Source organism: Eurosta solidaginis, chromosome 5 (assembly GCF_040869045.1).
Source record: "Eurosta solidaginis isolate ZX-2024a chromosome 5, ASM4086904v1, whole genome shotgun sequence".
Lineage (NCBI taxonomy): Eukaryota > Metazoa > Arthropoda > Insecta > Diptera > Tephritidae > Eurosta > Eurosta solidaginis.
Genome location: NC_090323.1, coordinates 1,505,978 through 1,523,223, shown reverse-complemented (window position 1 = coordinate 1,523,223; position 17,246 = coordinate 1,505,978). Strand labels below are relative to the sequence as shown.

At 35.8% G+C, this 17,246-nt stretch overlaps 3 protein-coding genes across 5 annotated transcripts; 2 read left to right on the top strand and 1 right to left on the bottom strand.

The window, feature by feature from the left end:
- The first annotated feature begins 1,822 nt into the window (after positions 1-1,822).
- On the top strand, positions 1,823-4,751 carry endos (alpha-endosulfine). 3 transcript variants are annotated; one of them, XM_067791236.1, is made up of 4 exons: positions 1,823-2,179; positions 2,720-2,795; positions 3,733-3,849; positions 3,905-4,751. In XM_067791236.1, the coding sequence occupies exons 2-4, from the start codon at positions 2,745-2,747 to the stop codon at positions 4,076-4,078; spliced, it is 342 nt and encodes a 113-aa protein (XP_067647337.1). In that variant the 5' UTR covers positions 1,823-2,179; positions 2,720-2,744; the 3' UTR covers positions 4,079-4,751. The 3 variants fall into 3 exon arrangements, with proteins under 3 accessions (XP_067647337.1, XP_067647338.1, XP_067647339.1); XM_067791237.1 differs by lacking the exon at positions 1,823-2,179 and adding an exon at positions 2,207-2,282; XM_067791238.1 differs by lacking the exon at positions 1,823-2,179 and adding an exon at positions 2,325-2,489.
- Positions 4,752-6,722: 1,971 nt separating this feature from the next.
- Positions 6,723-7,834, top strand: viaf (viral IAP-associated factor). Its single transcript, XM_067786309.1, has 2 exons — positions 6,723-6,890; positions 7,019-7,834. The coding sequence occupies exons 1-2, from the start codon at positions 6,885-6,887 to the stop codon at positions 7,733-7,735; spliced, it is 723 nt and encodes a 240-aa protein (XP_067642410.1). The 5' UTR covers positions 6,723-6,884; the 3' UTR covers positions 7,736-7,834.
- LOC137251619 (tubulin polyglutamylase complex subunit 2) lies at positions 7,789-9,895 on the bottom strand. Its single transcript, XM_067786310.1, has 4 exons — positions 9,696-9,895; positions 9,459-9,626; positions 8,846-9,393; positions 7,789-8,020 (listed from the first exon to the last, which is right to left on the bottom strand). Exons 1-4 carry the CDS (start codon positions 9,763-9,765, stop codon positions 7,850-7,852), a joined length of 957 nt encoding a protein of 318 aa, XP_067642411.1. The 5' UTR covers positions 9,766-9,895; the 3' UTR covers positions 7,789-7,849.
- Positions 9,896-17,246: the final 7,351 nt, after the last annotated feature.

The window sequence follows — 17,246 nt, the reverse complement described above, 5'->3', positions numbered from 1 at the left end:
TTTGTGAGTAACCGTAGCTCAATTATATGGTTGATTCATCTCATCAACTGATTTAGTATTTTTCATTGCACTGGCGTAGGGACTGTCAAAAGGAAATGGCAAACGCAAATCAGCAGATTGGCATTAGCCGTGTTTTTTAACACGCGCGTATACGTTTCGTTTGCGCGTGTTTAAAAACGCCTATCTTCGCTTAGATAATGCTTAGGAGACCCATCTAGCGGCTGTGGTAAAACAACTAGCTACAGCAACAGGGTGTACCGAAAAGCGGAGACGCTACGCTCTGATGGCCATAGGGTATAACATATAGCTGAATCAGTTGCGATGAATTGTGGACACACATATAATACATAGAATTAGTGTACAGGGTGAAACAAAGACACATATTTCAGTTACATCTGAGTATAATGCGTATTGAAATTTAGTAGGACAAAATTTATGCGCAGCAATTTCAGAGGTGTATTTATAGTTTGTCTCTTAGCAGTCAATATAAAGTTTAAGCGTAAACGGATATACGCGTGTTAAAAAACACGGCTATTATTCACTGTCGAGGTCGTACATTTTTTATTGAAAAATATTTCCACATCGATTTAGGTTATTTTTTTATTAAACGCAGATTTTGGAAACCTGAAAACAGGTAGAATGTAGTATGCATCTCGCCATTCACCACATCTACACACCCTACAAGAAACGCTGATAGTTTTACTAATACACTCACACTTGTAATTGACAGTGCTGATCCTGCGATGACGTAAACATTGATACTCAAATTTATGTATGTTCCTTTGTTCGCTCGTGCATGTCCGCATGTTCCCAACGACAGCCTATAATCAAGAAAAAGGACTCAAACTGGGAAAGCTTCGGACACCTGGTACAGAACAAAAGAACATACAGCAGATACCATTATGCATGTGAGACAGATACATAATTCTCAACGGAATTTTATGTATGCGAGAACAGTTTATCCGATTTAATCATGTTGTCACTACTGACTGTCATATGACAATCAAATGATTATCACGGTTGTTTTGTTATTTTTTAAATTCCGCCATTTTCAACCGACGAAAACCATATAAAAAATAAGTTTAAAAAATGAAAAAGAGAGCATTTCAAAGCTCCATGCTAAAAGAAAAAAAATCGAAAATAATATTACAAAATACCAAAAGCTGTCGGAACGTATGGGGCGCACTCAAAAAATTGATACGCAAAAAATAATAGTGTTTAGTGGTGATTCATTTTTAAATGTGTTTCCGCGTGAGGAAAGCGCTCTTCTGTTGTTTTGTTATTTTCTGAATTTAAATTGAACATTCTGAACTCGAATTCTTATAAAACTATTTATTTTAAACAAATAAGAAACACGTATGCTTTTATACGTACAAAATTAAAAACGTAATGAAATAAAGTAAATAAAAAGCAAAAAGCATTGTTTCATTTTTGGCGGAATATAACAATGGTCATTTATGATAGTATAACAGTCAAACCTGATATCTACAGTAAACTATCATTTATGACACTTTTTGATAGTTAGAGTGTCAGCACTGATCCAGGAAAAGGAATGAGAGTGAGCAGTACGGCTATATACTTAATCAGTAGGCCATGTTGGTGTATAAGAAGGAGAAAAAAACTCACACGTACACAGTTGTTTACATCACATTTGCGCAAGTCCCCTTAAGTTTGTGATAGAAAGTTTGTATGAGGCACTGATCGTTAGGTTGACATTGCTGACAATCAGATGATAGTCATTCTTGTAGGGTTGTAGGGACAGTTCTCCGAGATTTCAGAAATTAACATCTGGCAACATTTCGGAATAATGCCTACACTTTGAAACAACCCTGTGTAGAGAAAAAAGCAAACGCCAATTCGGAACATTTCTGAAGAAAATTTGTGAAAATCATTTTTTGTTTGTACATAATAATCGTGTCTTTAATACAATTTTCACATATTAATATTTGGGACTACAAATATTTAAAAAGTTATCCAGAAAATTTATAAAATTCGTCCCCTGCCACTTTTGTTTTTTTTTTATCCTTCATTTTGCGTTTTGTACAGATTTAACGGCTGTGCACATTGCAATTTGCAGCCACCAACCAATAAGCGTAGCCCAACAAAAAAACTGCAATCGCAACCAACACGAAGTATACGAACAAGGAGTCCAACAAATCAACGAATTTTTCAAGTTTAGGTGAGTGATCTAACTAAATAAGTTGATTGTAATATCTTCTTCCTGTTTTTATTTATGGCGTTTTGTTTGTGCACGGAGCAAAAGCTAAAGTCCTTGTACCAAAGTTGGTAGTTTTTTTGTGTTTACAGGAAAAATTATTACCGAAAAGCCGTAATGAAGTGCACGTGATTTGTTGTAAACTATGTGCAATAAAGATTTAAAAGACATTATATTTATTTGCTTCTATAAAATGTAGGAAGATAATAAACAGTAATGTAACGGCTGTTGTACTTTGCAGGAATTTCAATTGATTTCGTAGATTGTGAAATTTGTATGTACCTATATCTTTATATAATGAAGAATTATAATGGATTCAAATTAAATTAATAAAGTCAGTCCGAGTGTACAGGCTCCAAAAAATTTATCCACACCTTTCGGAGCCTTATTGAACGCCTTTATTTATTCAAAAAATAGAACATTTTTTTTTTGCTTAAAACACCTTTGCGTACGACTCCTTCGGCCATGATCAAATAAAAATAACCTTAGCCTTTTTTATTATAGCACCTTGAAACACTAAATAACAACCATGAGTTCTACAGAAGAGGCTAGTCAACCGCAAGATGAATCGCAAGAGCAGGTATATTGAATTTCTGAATAATGTACTAAGATTTTCCTAATCACCCGGTGTATTACCGGTTGCCGAATTTCGACGAAAGGAGCTGTCCCGTGATGGAACAAAAACATATAATTATTTTTTTGAACATTGTGGGAAATTAAGGACTAGCGTAGAAGTACATATCTCCCTCAAATATCAATATATTTGAAATACATTTATCTTTTTGGATAGCCTAAACTCTAAAAGTTTTTTATGTATTAGGGGCTAACATTTTTGATTCCTAGCTTTAGATTAACTTATTAAAATGTAAAGTTACGGGGCTAGAAAATTACATGTTTTAGCATTTCATATAAAATAATTTTTAAATTTTTTTGTCACTACAAAACCACGTAACTTGGACTTAAGATCTATGAAATTATAACACCAAATTTTTTGTCCATACATTTAAATTTTTTGTGCTTGAAGAAAAAGCATGTAACTTCAGATATTTTTAAAATTACGAAATTTCAGAGTCCATCACCGATTGGACAATGAAACTTTTGGTGGAGCTTCTAAGGATATTGGAGAATCGGTCTATGGTAATTTTTTGACCAAAAGTGCAATATGTGCAGCAATGCTGTTGTGCATTTTAAGGTTTTCATACATTTTAACTTACGTTATTTTATTTTGGTTTGAGTTCAAGGTGCTTTGAAATGAGATAGAAAAAACGGGTTGAAGTTTAATAGATTTTTTCCTCGGGATTCCGAAAATTCATAGCAAGACAAAAGCGGGTAAGTGGGAGTTACGTGTTTCTGTTCTATTACGGCAGAGCTGCCGCCTATTTTTGGAGTTGCTTTAAGCAATGCTTTTTCTACTCGCTTATCTTTTATACGAATGTGGTCAACATTCGAAAGTGGTGATTTGGCCAACAATTAAAAAGATGTAGTTTATATTTAATTTTGGGTATTTTGAAAATTAGGAAAATGCACGTGAATTGGAGAAAATCGAAGAGGAGAAATTGAAATCAAAGTATCCATCGGGATTACGTGGGCCGGGTGGTCACTCAGCTTTTCTTCAAAAGCGTCTAACAAAGGGAGTATGTATTTCAAATGTATTAACTGATTTAAATTTAACGTAAATGTATATTTTAGCAAAAATTTTTTGACTCTGGAGATTATCAAATGGCCAAACAAAAAGGAGGTGGAGTCAAACAGGTATTTGCTAACAAGGTAGCTACTGGCGAAGCAATACCTACACCGGAAACAGTGCCTGCGCGTAAGACCTCAATAATACAGCCTTGTAATAAGTTCCCAACGACCAGTTAAGCAACATAACATCTTGTTTTCAATGCTCCACTAAATTTAATATTATACATATTATTTTCATTTGTAATTATTTGCGAATTGGGCAGTATGGATGAATTCTGTATTTGTATAATGTAACAATTTTAATTAAAGCCTAACCCCATGTTCATAAAAAATATAAATGGTTAATAAAGCTTTTTTTAACATGCATTTCCCTACAAATTTCCAATTATAAAAGCTTTATATATCGATTTTATTTTTATGACTGTGGGGGAGGGGGAACTTTTTGCATGCATATATGCATACATTAAACCAACAGTATGATTTCTAAAAGCAAGCCCTTTTTCTCATCTATGAATTAAATATAGTTTTAAGATTATTACCAGAAATCGCTGATTATATAAGCGGTTATTGGTTAATATCAATTGTTTCCTTTTCGTATTAAATCATTGGTTGCTCTTTTTACTTTTACGCTATTTTTGTATTTTTTATGCCCATTCGTTAATCAATAAATGTAAACACAATGTGTGGGGGTAACAAAAAGCGTTTTAAAAATTCAATTATTTATTTGCTTTATTATTAAAATCCTAGTTAGAAGAACTGTATGAAATTTTCAAAATCAAATGTGCATTGTCCATAGAATATGTAAAAAACGCTGAAGTAACTAATAAAATGTAATATTTAAAGGTTAAAATGTAAGGATTGTGGATTATATGTATTCTACAAGGCGGATAATTTCATAAGGAAAAAGATCTAACAGCTGTATTCAAGTCGAACTCCTTGAAGTAGGTTGTTGTACACTGGAAAAATATTTGTGTACAAAGGGATTTTGCACGGATTTAAGTTTGATCCCACCCCATTGATGAACCTACCAGGGTAATTTTTTTATAAGCGCGGCCGAAACCCGCTATCGCAGAAAGGAGCACTGCGCAAAAATACTTGGGATCTCGTTCACGGCTTCGGAGGGGCTCGGAGTCTTTCCGGTTTTTCGTTATATCTTGTTAAAACTCTTCTCCGCCTTCAGATTATTGTTGTCGAAGTCAACATGCGTCGATATTTTTGGACGCATATTAGCAGTCGGCAGTTTGGCGGTCGCCGTGGTGTGATGATAGCGTGCTCTGCCTACCACACCGAAGATCCTGGGTTCACGCCCCGGGCAAAGCAACATAAAATTTTAGAAAAGAAACATTTTCTAACAGAGACTCCCCCGTGCAGTGATTGGCAAGCACTCCGAGTGTACTTCTGGCATGATCTCAGTGAAAACTCATCTGCCTTTGTAGATTCCGTAAGACTGCATAAAAAAAGTAGGTCTCGTCCCGGCAATTTGTAAGAAAAATTAAAAAGACGCAAATTGGTAGAGAAGCTCGGCCTAAAATCTCTTCGGAGGTTATCGCGCCTTACATTTATTTATTTTTATTTGTATTAGCAGTCGACCTCTTTTTTAGACTTTTACCAAATCTCTTACCCCGGAAATCATTCCACTGAGATTTTCAGATGTTTTGTATATTTAATTTTTGTTCATGTATTTAGAAAATTGTTCTTGTTGTTGTTGTTGTTGTGGCGATAAGGACACTCCCCGAAGGCTTTATGGATTGTTATCGAGTTGATGGTCCTTTACCGGATGCAAATCCGGTACGTTCCGGTACCAAGCCCGACCATCTCGGGAACGATTTATTATGACCACATGCGACCTTCTAGGCCATTATAGTTTTGGTCTCCAAACCAGTGTTGGACCCACCCAGGGTAATTTTTTATAATCGCGGCTGAAGGCCCCCAACGCAGAAAGGTGTTCTGCGAAAAAATACTATGGATACCACCCCCGGTTTCGGAGGTACCCGCTGGTCTTTTTTCGGTTTTTCGTTTATATCTTTTGACCGAGTTAAAATTTTTATTTTCCGTCTTCGGATTATTAATACTGATGCCAAGACGCGTCGTTTGATACCACTCTCGATATTTGGCAATTCTATACGACAGCATGACACTGCTAATACGCGTCCAAAAATATCGAAAGAGGTCAAAAGACACGCATTAATATCGACAACAATAATCCGAAACCGGAAAATAAAAATTTTATATCTGTCCGGCGATATTTGCAGTTGAAGTTGGCGCTTTTCATGTGGTTGTTGTAATGTGTACCCACAAAAAAAATTGTGAACGCAGAAGGACATCACCGTGGCGGTAGCACGGTTATACCACACACCCGAACTTGGCATGGCGTAGCATGGGGTTATTTTTTATAAACGCGGCCGAAGGCCGCCAACGCAGAAAGGTGTTCTACCCAAAAATACTATGGATTTAACCCCCGGTTTCGGAGGGAGCCGCGGGTCTTTTTTCGTTTTAAATTTTTATTTTTCGGTTTCGGATTAATACTGATGTCAAGGCGCGTCGTTTGACACATCTCTCGATATTTTTGGACGCGTATTTGCAGTGTCATGCTGTCGTATAGAATTACCGAAACCTGAAAGGGCTGCTCTACACAAACCCCTCGAATCCGGTGTTTTAGTCACCTCTTACGACAGGCATACCTATCGCGGGTATATTCTTTGACTGTTCCGAACTGTTCTTTGACTTTTTAGGTTGAATTTCTAACGTGCTGTGTTTTGCGTATAACTATTCCGAATGACTCGGCAACACTTTATTCTGCTCATCCAGTGCTGCCGTACTGTAACAACAGGTAAAATGAAATTAGTCACAAAAAAAATAAGCTTTGCTTCATTTTGATTAAAAATCTAAGTTTTGCGTTATATTTTATGATAAACGCCAATTAAAAAGCGATAAGCCATACAAAGAAATACATCCACAAACGAAAAACTATAAATTAATAAATATGGAGGTAAGTTAAATTGATGTTGCATCCAATCCCCTTGACCATATTTGGAAATTAATACGATGACAAAAACTAAAAATAATACACACATTTGTTATTGTAATACGTTATTCGAATACATTTCCCCTGTATAGGACCCTAATGAAGATACCGAATGGAATGATGTGCTTCGGGCCAAAGGCATTCTTCCCCCAAAGCAGAAGGAAGCCGAAATTACAGAAGATCAAATTCAAGCTATGGTGGATGATGCTATAAATAGGCGTACAGATTTGGAAATTAGCGAGGATGACCGTTCGAAACAAATTGACGATATGACGCTCGATGAGTTAGATGAATTAGAGGATTCTGAAGATGAACAAGTGTTGGAACAATACCGTCAGCGACGCATAGCAGAATTGAGGGCGTTTGCGGAAAAGGCCAAATTTGGTACAGTGAGAGAAATCTCGGGCCAAGATTATGTGAGTGAAGTGACAAAGGCGGGCGATGACATCTGGGTTGTGTTACATCTTTATGCAAACGGTGTACCACTCTGTGCACTTATACATCATCATATGCAACAATTAGCCAAGCAATATCCTCAAACGAAATTTTTACGCTCAATCGCCACAACCTGCATACCAAATTTTCCTGAAAAGAATTTGCCAACAATATTTGTGTATCACGAGGGTCAATTAAAGAAGCAATATATTGGACCATTAGAGCTACGTGGAGAGAAACTCACTGTAGCTGAATTGGAATACTTGCTGGGAGTAGCGGGTGCTATTCCGACCGAGATAAAAGAAGATCCTCGACCTCAAATACGCGATAAAATGCTTGCCGATTTGGAGAGTCAAAATATTGATTTTGATTGAATCAAACGAAGCGATTGCGTTCTTGTAAGAACTTCGTATGTTATGTTTTTATTTTTATTTAGGCAGATTAAAGTTTGATAATTTTTTTACATCACATTATATAGTTTTTGTTTGCTAATTTGCATATTTCTTTGCTGAGCCGGCTTTCGCTGAACTTTTTGGTTTAATGCGAAAAACGGATGGGTCAATTGTATTGTACGGATGCTCTGGGGCGGGATTTATTTGGCGCTCGCGACGTGGTTGATGATCTTCCAGCAAATGTGGAGCTAATAGCATGAAGAGTTGCTAGTTGCCATATGAAAATAAACATGTTTACATACGTACATACAAAAATTATTCTGTACTTTATATGCATACATATCGCTAGCTTAATTCACAAAGGCCCCAACCAATAAATCTTTCGAACCTGCGTTTTTCGTGGATTTTGATATGGGCATATTAAAATAAACCCCCGGTAAAAATTTTGATACCCTCAAAAATTCACGGAGCACTCTTAATTTCAGAATCGGATAAGAGACCGAAATATTTTAAAATTTTGAGTCTTAGAAATATGATCGTATAGGAGTCTAATATGAAGAAAATTATGAGCCATATGCCAAAAGTTTATATTTAACAAAGCAATTTTCGAACAAATATTCGTATTTTATTGTGCAATTTTTTTCATTTAATATGTCTCCCATATTTTAATGCCCAAAAGATGACATTTGGGAACAAAAAAGCATAAAATGAGGTTTGTGAGTCATAATTGACATCAAAAACCTTCAAAAACGATTCACTTCGGAACCCAATAAGTGCTGAAAACTAGCTGTTTATGAATGACTCATATTTATGCTCATAAGATACACAAAAAAGCCTCATATCGGATGACCATCACAAGAAGGGAAAGACATTCATTTTGGAGTCCTAAAAGAGCTCATAGAGAGCGTGAACGCTCAGATTTCGGACACCTTTAAGATACTTTTACAACTCCAAATGTTTGCTCGGAAGTGTCGGAACCAATAACAACGGAGTTATGCTACTCTGTATGTAATGAATGAAAAAAATGATTTTTTGCTTGGCTTGGTTAGCTCCTTTGCGAATTAAGCTAGCGATATATGGTAAACACTTTACCTCAGTCCAAGATGGCAATCCAATATTGGAGAAACAAAGCTCCCAATATGGCAAACCCAAATGAGCGATAGCCATGCGCAAATATTCACTAAAGGTGTCTGATAGGAATATCCATGTCATTGTACACATTTCGTACAAGTAAAATTTTGGGCTATTAGAACCACTTGCCTCATAAATCATACATACTTTAGCAACATCATTAACGGTATTAAATTCAAAAATTTTAGTCTTTACCGTTATTACGGGCAATTGATTACCCCAACGATCTTTACTAGTTGCTAAAGTTGAGGCATTACTATTTGCTGCATTATCACCGGCATTACATCCTAGTCCACCAACAGCGCCACCAGCAGCCAGATCTGAAGCACTTTGGTTTTCTAATTGCATTTGGTGTGCTGTTCGGCTCGTCGCTGGCGTTGGGATTTTAGATAAACAACCAGGTGCTATACCGCTACCTAAATTTGTGGATGAACCAATAATTTCGCGAAATAATGTTATTTGTTGTAGATGTGGGATATGAATGTAACCAACGCGGCGCAGATCTCCAGCTAAAAATTTAAGTGTCTGAGGTGAAATAGCAATGCTCCAAAATATTATTTCTTATTAACTTTACGCGCATATTGATAACTCCACTGTAAAAGAAGCCCATCCGTGGACAAGTAAAACTTTTTCATATCCTCCGGCAGGTAAACAGTAAGACGCTGCTCCCAGTTCACAACTAGCGCCTTTTCGCACGGTTTCCGATGTTCGCAGGTAACATTGCATACGCGCGGTATCTTGGCTTGGTTAAGAAGAATTCAAATATTTACGACTGTTTATATTTGCTAAATCTATGTAAACAAATACTTGCCAAGTGTTCCCATTAAGCCCAAAGTTATGTGATCATAGAATATATCTTCAGGTGTTGGTTTCTTTGCCATTTTAGAGAAATTTGCAAAACTTCTCTTACACTACTATTTTATATGGAAAAAATAAATAAATAAATTTATCAAAAAAATTGAAAATAACAGCGCATTGTTGCTATGACAAAGTACGTTTTCAAGTAGCAAACTTCCGGTCGCCATAAGAGGCAGTGATATTTAGGTACGTATATTTCATAACAGAGGTTCCCAAACTTATTCACGCCGATACCTTTGTTTGTCAGTTTACAAAAACCCAATAAGTACTTAACTGCATAATTCCTTAGAACATTTATTTTAATTTTATGATGAGTTTATTAACGAATGGCATGGATTTATTAGTTTGGCTGAACATAGGTTTTGTGAAAAGTACGGACACCAAGGAATCGTGCACTTTCGTAAACCTATGAACATACGAAAACTAAACCAATTCAAAATTCATCGTTCAACATCAAAACCTCGACTATTAAATCGATTCACGTAAAAATATCATTAGTAAATAATGGAGATGCCATAACGAAATGTACTCATTGGGCATGTTAACTTATTCAGGTAAAAGTCTAGAACAGAAGTCTACTGCTAATACGCGTCCAAAACTATCGACAGAGGTGACCAAGACAACAATAATCCTAAGGCGGAAAAGAAAAATTGTATCTCTGTCCGGAGATATTTGGAGTTGAAGTTGGCAATTTTCATGTGGTTGTTGTAATGTTTTTGTGCACTGAAAAAGAGTTTGTGTACAAAGGCCTTTTGCGCGCATTTAATTTTGGGTATTTTTTATAAGCTCGGCTGAAGGCCGCTAACGCAACCCGGGGCCGTTTTTCGGGTTTTCGTCAATATCTTTTGAACGAGCTAAAATTTTTATTTCCGCCTTCGAATTATTGTTAACGAGGTCAATACGCGTTTTTGACACTTCTCTTGATATTTTTGGGTGCGTATTAAAAGTTCTATTAATTCCGTTGTTCGGAACATTCGTTTCCATTTAAGAATTTGGAGAATCGGTTTATATTTGGAATATTATGCATATTCCGACCTCGTTAGGTAGTATCAAATGAACGTATTCCGAATATTCTAAATTAATGGTTTATCCGGAACGCTTCCATGAGTACTTAACGGAAAAGAGCTTTCCAAAATTTCCCTGTGTAGCAGGGCCGCACAAAAGCTTAACTTTTCTGTCAAAGTCAAGGTAGGAATATAAAGTTCTAAGACAATAAGCTATTTTCTTTATTTTTTTTTTTTTTTGTCAGTTCATTGCGGCTGCTGAGAAGCGTATCACCCCACGTCGGCTGCCTGTTCAAAATTATGTTATCTCAAAATATTTTTCAAAAATTTCTTAATTCAGGATTTGTCACAAAACCGACCTATATTAGAGGTTGATTGAAGAACGCTTCATCTCAGAATGCTTTTCGCTAACTCCCTCTTATGACAAAATGCATTGAACTTATGCTCATGTAGGGAGTTTTGGAAACAAATTTAAAGATAGTGCATTTTTGAATAAAATTCTAACGTACGTCATTCTTCAAACAATTTCTGAAAGAATGACCAAACCAACATAACTATCGATTCACGAAATATTTAGTAGAAAATGAATTATTTCCCCAAAAAACTTTTGACATTTACAAATTTATTTTCTCTACTAATATACTACCAAAGATACTTGTCTACTACAATTTCACTGAAGGGGATTGAATTATTCCCCGTTTTCCTTACTTCGTAAAAGCAACCCGTTCAGATTTTTCAATTTGGGAGTGTCAAATATTTGTCATCATTGAAGAACAAACCTCTAGTAATTGAATCATGTAGCTTTATGATGATATTTTAGTGTTGGTTACGTGAATGTCGGTATCGTACTGTGACGAATATTAGCAACACTAAGGGATACTATCATCTCTAAGCCGATACTAAGCAGTGACTTGTATGCACATAAACAAATCAACCATTATGTCTACACATATGTCCATACAAGCAGTGGAGAGAAACGCACAAAAACACATGCATATGTCTGAGCTACTCACAAAAGCATGCAATCATCGGTGGGAGTATTACTCACATATACACGCGTATATGGCTGTAGGGTTATCTACTTACATTTTTAAATTTTTAAAATATCTATCAATAAAATTTTCATTTTGAAATAATATACAAAATAAAATAATTCAAAAATAATTTACTAAAATAAAGTATATTTAACTCAAGTAGATAACCCTAAATTTACTCCCCCTCCAGTGAAACGAAAAATTTATTTTTTTTAATGTTAATTTACAGTGTATATTGGTTACTGTAAGAATTTTGTGTTGCAGTTTGAAAAAAAATTTGAATTTTGTGTTAATTGCGTTATAAGTTTATTTTTGTATTGATGTAAGTACCCAATCTTTTGATGATTCGATGTACTTGATAGCTTATTTTTAGGTGTTGTTGTTGTTTACTTATTGTATTAATATTTTATTAAACGGTTTTATTTTGTATATTAAAATTTGGTTGTGTTATTGCTATGTTGTTTGCGAAATAATGTTATTTATCACGATGTGTTTGAAGAACCTAGAATGAGGTTGAATAATAGTAGATGGTAACTTTGTGTGCACAATTACTCAAAAATTAAAACCTTGTATTATGCAGAATATACATATGTTCAATATATAATTGTACTCTGCATAATGTATGTCCAAGTTGTTGAAAAGGAATGAAAAGTTGATTCCTTTATTAGTTTGCGAGTGATATGAAATTGTTATTGATTCGTGTCATGTTAATAGGTATATTCTTGAGTTTTGTTGTTAAAATTTTTATCTTTAGAGATTTTTAAAATTGTAGAAATATGTTTGACCTCTAAAGTTTAAAGTTATTTCTTTGTTCTGAAGTGGTTTGGGATTATTGTTTTATTTCAAATTTATATGCCCTATTTTTTTTTAATTTCTTATATGTATAAACTACATATATTTAAAACTGGAGAAGGCGTGTACAAAATTAAAATATACTTAATGCTATTATAATTTAGAACAATTTAATAAGTAAACCATTTTTATTATTTTACTTGTATAAAGATTTCACGAAAGATTTAGGAATTTTTTAGGATTTATAGTATTTTCTTTTTTTTTTTTTTTTTGTTTTACAATTAAATTTTTTTTTTAATTTTTAGCCACGATCTTGTTTTTGTAAAGAAGTAAATTGTTAAACGCGCGCTAAGTTATAAATAGCAAGCAAATAAATTTTGTTGGCTGCAATCCATTAGCTTGTGTGATGGGATCTGAGATCTTGTTCAACGCCACTCCCATAATGCCAATATTATGGCGAGCCTCGGTGCGTAGCAACATCTTTTCTAAAACAATTTTGTTATGATTTCACATAAATACTATTTGCAATAGAAAAATTATCAATCTGTTTGAAGGTAACTGCTTTTCGAATATTAGCGGTTAATGGTATAAAGTTGGAGGTTGAAGATTTCAGTTTATATTTAAGATATGGTAGAGGATCGTTGGTAGGATCGCCAATATATTGGCTATGCGAGAAGCTATAATCGTGTATCTGTAGTTTATAGCTAGTGGGTTTATAGCTGGTAAACAAGTAGCAAATTCTAGAAACGCCTAGAAATATGCAAACGAGGAAACCGAAGAGTATAAAAGCAGCACCAGCTGAGGCATGGGCAATCAGTTTGATTTAAGCAAGCTATTGGTTGTGAAGTATCAGTGTTATTGTGAAGTACTTTAATAAAGGCCATTTTGCAGTATTGAATATTAGAGTAATTTATTCAACAGTTTAGCGATACGAACGTTAGTAGAAGGTGTGAAATAAGCGGAGTTTTCCCGTAAATTCGTTACAGTACAATGAATTGGAGGTTTAAAGCTATCAGGACTATCGACACACACAAAGGTACGAGTACTCAAATCTCCTCCAAACGTATTAGGAGGAATATCGATATATCTTTTTGTCCTCTGTAAATACAATCCAATAAGTGACTAATGTGTTAGTCCTATCTTGCATGATTTTGTCGCAAACAAAGAAAGGTATTTTTCACAGGAACACTCGGCATGGGTATTTTTCAGTTTTTATACCCAACCATAACTGTAGCGGTTTAGGCGGTCAGAATATACCCGCGGTAGGTATGCCTGTCGTAAGAGGCGACTAAAATACCAGATTTCAAGGGACTGTGTACCGGAACCCTTCAGGTTGCCAGTGCAATATATAGCTTCTCCAAACCCAATTGTCAACCTCACCTATCAGCGGCGAATCCTGTTTCACTAACAGACGAAGCTCTGGCGACCCCAAGCTCCTCATTGGGAGATGGTCCGGCTAGCACCTTAATGGTGCTGTGTTACCGGAGCGTGCCGGATCTGTATCCTACAAAGGACCATCACATCGATAACACTCCCCAAAGCCTTCCGGGAGCAACAACATGGTATAAATGATTCGAGATAGATACATACTTCCTTACACCAAAACTATCAACATCGAAAAATATTTTAATTAAGTCATGTCCCTCCGTACGCCCGCTAACACGATAACTTGAGTCAAAATTGATATATCATTATACATTCACTTTACGAAAATTAACAAAAGGGGTTGGCGACCAAGGCGGTAATGCGGTAATTCATTACCAAAAATAGATAAGGTGATAAAACTTGATATATTGATGGAGTTTTTGACTAAAATTTTTGGAAATTTTTTAAAATGGGCGTCCACATTTATAAGAAATTTTTTTTAAAGTTTTAGCCATAAAGCTAAAGCCGTTGAAGATATATTGAAACTTGGCATTGAGGTTGTGCTAACCAAATATTATATATATGTATACATTGTGAAAGTAAAAGGAATCTGGCCACATAAATCGTTCCCGAGATGGTCGGGCTAGCACCTTAATGGTGCTGTGGTACCGGAGCGTACCGGATCTGTATCCGGCAAAGTACCATCACATCGATAACACTCCCCAAAGCCTTCGGGGAGCAACCTTATCGCTACAACAACAACAACATCCATTTCGGCTTGGGCCTCGAGATATTATTTGTGCCTAATACTGATAAGTCGTACATCTTCCCGATATCTAAAAAAGCTATACCTTTCTCAAATATCCCCCCTTTCTATATATTGCTGGTAATGTCCTAAAACTGGTGCCAAAAGTGACCAATTTTGGTTTTATCATCAACAGCAGATTGACATGCGATGATCATGTATACTCTATTGTCTGCAAAGTGTACTATATATTAAGGAACCTTCGACTGTCAGCGGCGTTTACCCCTCTCCACGTTAGGAGATAATTTGCAATACAGCTAATTTTGCCGGTTATATGCTACTCCGAACTGGTATACAGCAAGCTGAGCTCGCGTTCTGCCCATATGATTGATGTAGCTTTCAACCACGTTACGCGCTATGTATTCGGGTTAGACAAATTTTACCATATTTTGAATTGGAAAACACGATTACTAGGGTGTGAAATAGCTGCCTAACTGAAGGCCAGAAATTGTATTTTTCTCTGCAGGCTTATTACATGTAAGGAACCTAGGTATCTTTATGATAAGCTAATTTTTCCCAGGTCATCTCGGACTCATGATCTGATTGTACCAAGCTATAACTACCTTACCTCCTCGCGGCTATTCTTTGTCAATGCCATTCGTACTTGGAACTCGATACCAATGTCCATTCGCAGTAGTATTACTAAAAGCAATTTTAAGGCAGCTTTATACGCTTACTACCGGTGAAATACATAAATACTCCCAAGTTGATTTGTTCACAAGTTTCGCTATCTAAATAATGTTATCTGTGATTATTGACTTCATGCTTTATTTCCTAAATCTGTATTTTTCTTCTTTTGTTATGATCATACCTAGATTTAAGAATTATATGCATTTTTGCTGTTCCATATACTGTTGTACTATAAGAGATCATAGATCTCATTGTACTAATGTGAAATCAATAAAATGAAAAATGAAATGAAATAAAAAAATTTGGAAGAAAATTAAAAACCATAAATCAGAAGCCGTTAGCATCACTTTGCAATTTTGCAGATTTATGGTTATTAGTATTATATTTAGATCTGAGAGTTATTCGTTAGCGACCACGCCCAATTCTTTAAAAATAAGTTGCTTACAGTTTTAACCATCACAAAATTGGCTATATATTTATGACATCTTAATAAATTACCATTATAGATCTGTGAGTACAAAAATTGCAAAAAAAAACCGTAAATTATCCAGTCCGCTCTCTACATCGGAAAAAAGCGACCGAGTTTAACGAAATTTCGCCCGAACTTGGACTTTTTACTTGTTGTAAATTAAAAAAAAAAAAAATGAATGTAAGGCGCGATAACCTCCGAAGAGATCTAAGGCCGAGCTTCTCTTCCAATTTGCGTCGTGCTCCTCTTGATTTTCCCTACAAATTGGCCGGACGGGACCTACATGTTTTATGCCGACTCCAAACGGCATCTGCAAGGCAGATGAATTTTCACTGAGAGCTTTTCATGGCAGAAATACACCCGGAGCGCTTGCCAAACACTGCCGAGGGGCGACCCCGCTTAGAAAAATTTTCTTCTAATTGAAAAACATTATTTCTAAAATTTTGATGTGGCTTTGCCCGGGGTGCGAACCCAGGGCATACGGTGTGGTAGGGGGAGCACGCTACCATCACACCACGGTGGCCATAACTCTTGAAATAACTCTTAATAAATAACTCTTGAAAAAAATTAGAAATATCTAAAACGTATTACGGTAACATGCCAAAGCTCATGAAAATGTATCAAGATAAAATCATTACCAAGTTCCATATTACGTTTACACATGCGCTAATCTACAACAAATCCACAATAGTTAATATCTTTTCCCTAAGTACCCCCCCCCCCCCTCCCCTCGCGGATTAGGGAGCTTAGAATATACCCGCTGCAGGTATGCCTGCCATAACAGGCGACTAAAATATCAAATTGATTCAAGGGATTGTGTAGCGCAACCCGTTAGAGGGGGTGGGAGGGCGGTATGGCTTAGAAGGTTTCATGTGGTCACCCTAAGTTGTTCCCGAGATGATCGGGTTAGACCTGGAAGGTGCATGATATCGGAACGTACCGGATCTGCATCCGCCAAAGGACCATCAACATCGATAGCACTCCCCAAAAACCTTCTGCGAGTGTCCCTATCGCTACAAGAAAAACAACAGATTATTGGCGGCCAAATTTTCACGTTTCTCTTTTATTTTTTGCTTCCATTTCGAGATGACACCCTAAAGTCTAGGAAAAAATCGGCATCTCTAAAATTTCCTGATACTTACCGATTATCAACGAGAGAAATGTGTGTGGGAAATCAAGTTATTTAATTATATAATAATAATAATCTGAGACCTATTTTGTCTGGTGTCTTTTTATAGGCAAAGTGCCACCTATAGGGTGTTATCTCTAAATGGAAAAACGTGAAAACTTGACAGCTACTGATCTAGTTCCTAGAGATGGGACATATGTAAACGCATAAATTATCTATTGAGGATTTATTGTGGATTAAGTCATGTGTAAACGTGGTCTTACTTACTTATATAAA

Excerpts from the sequence above, each read along its gene's own strand:
- endos (XM_067791236.1), top strand. The coding sequence starts at position 2,745 with ATGAGTTCTACAGAAGAGGCTAGTCAACCGCAAGATGAATCGCAAGAG. Across the intron at positions 2,796-3,732 it reads AAGATGAATCGCAAGAGCAG|GAAAATGCACGTGAATTGGA; the intron begins GTATATTGAATT and ends TTTGAAAATTAG. Across the intron at positions 3,850-3,904 it reads AAAAGCGTCTAACAAAGGGA|CAAAAATTTTTTGACTCTGG; the intron begins GTATGTATTTCA and ends TGTATATTTTAG.
- LOC137251619 (XM_067786310.1), bottom strand. The coding sequence starts at position 9,765 with ATGGCAAAGAAACCAACACCTGAAGATATATTCTATGATCACATAACT. Across the intron at positions 9,627-9,695 it reads GGGCTTAATGGGAACACTTG|CCAAGATACCGCGCGTATGC; the intron begins GCAAGTATTTGT and ends TTCTTAACCAAG. Across the intron at positions 8,021-8,845 it reads GATTGCCATCTTGGACTGAG|CAACTCTTCATGCTATTAGC; the intron begins GTAAAGTGTTTA and ends TATGGCAACTAG.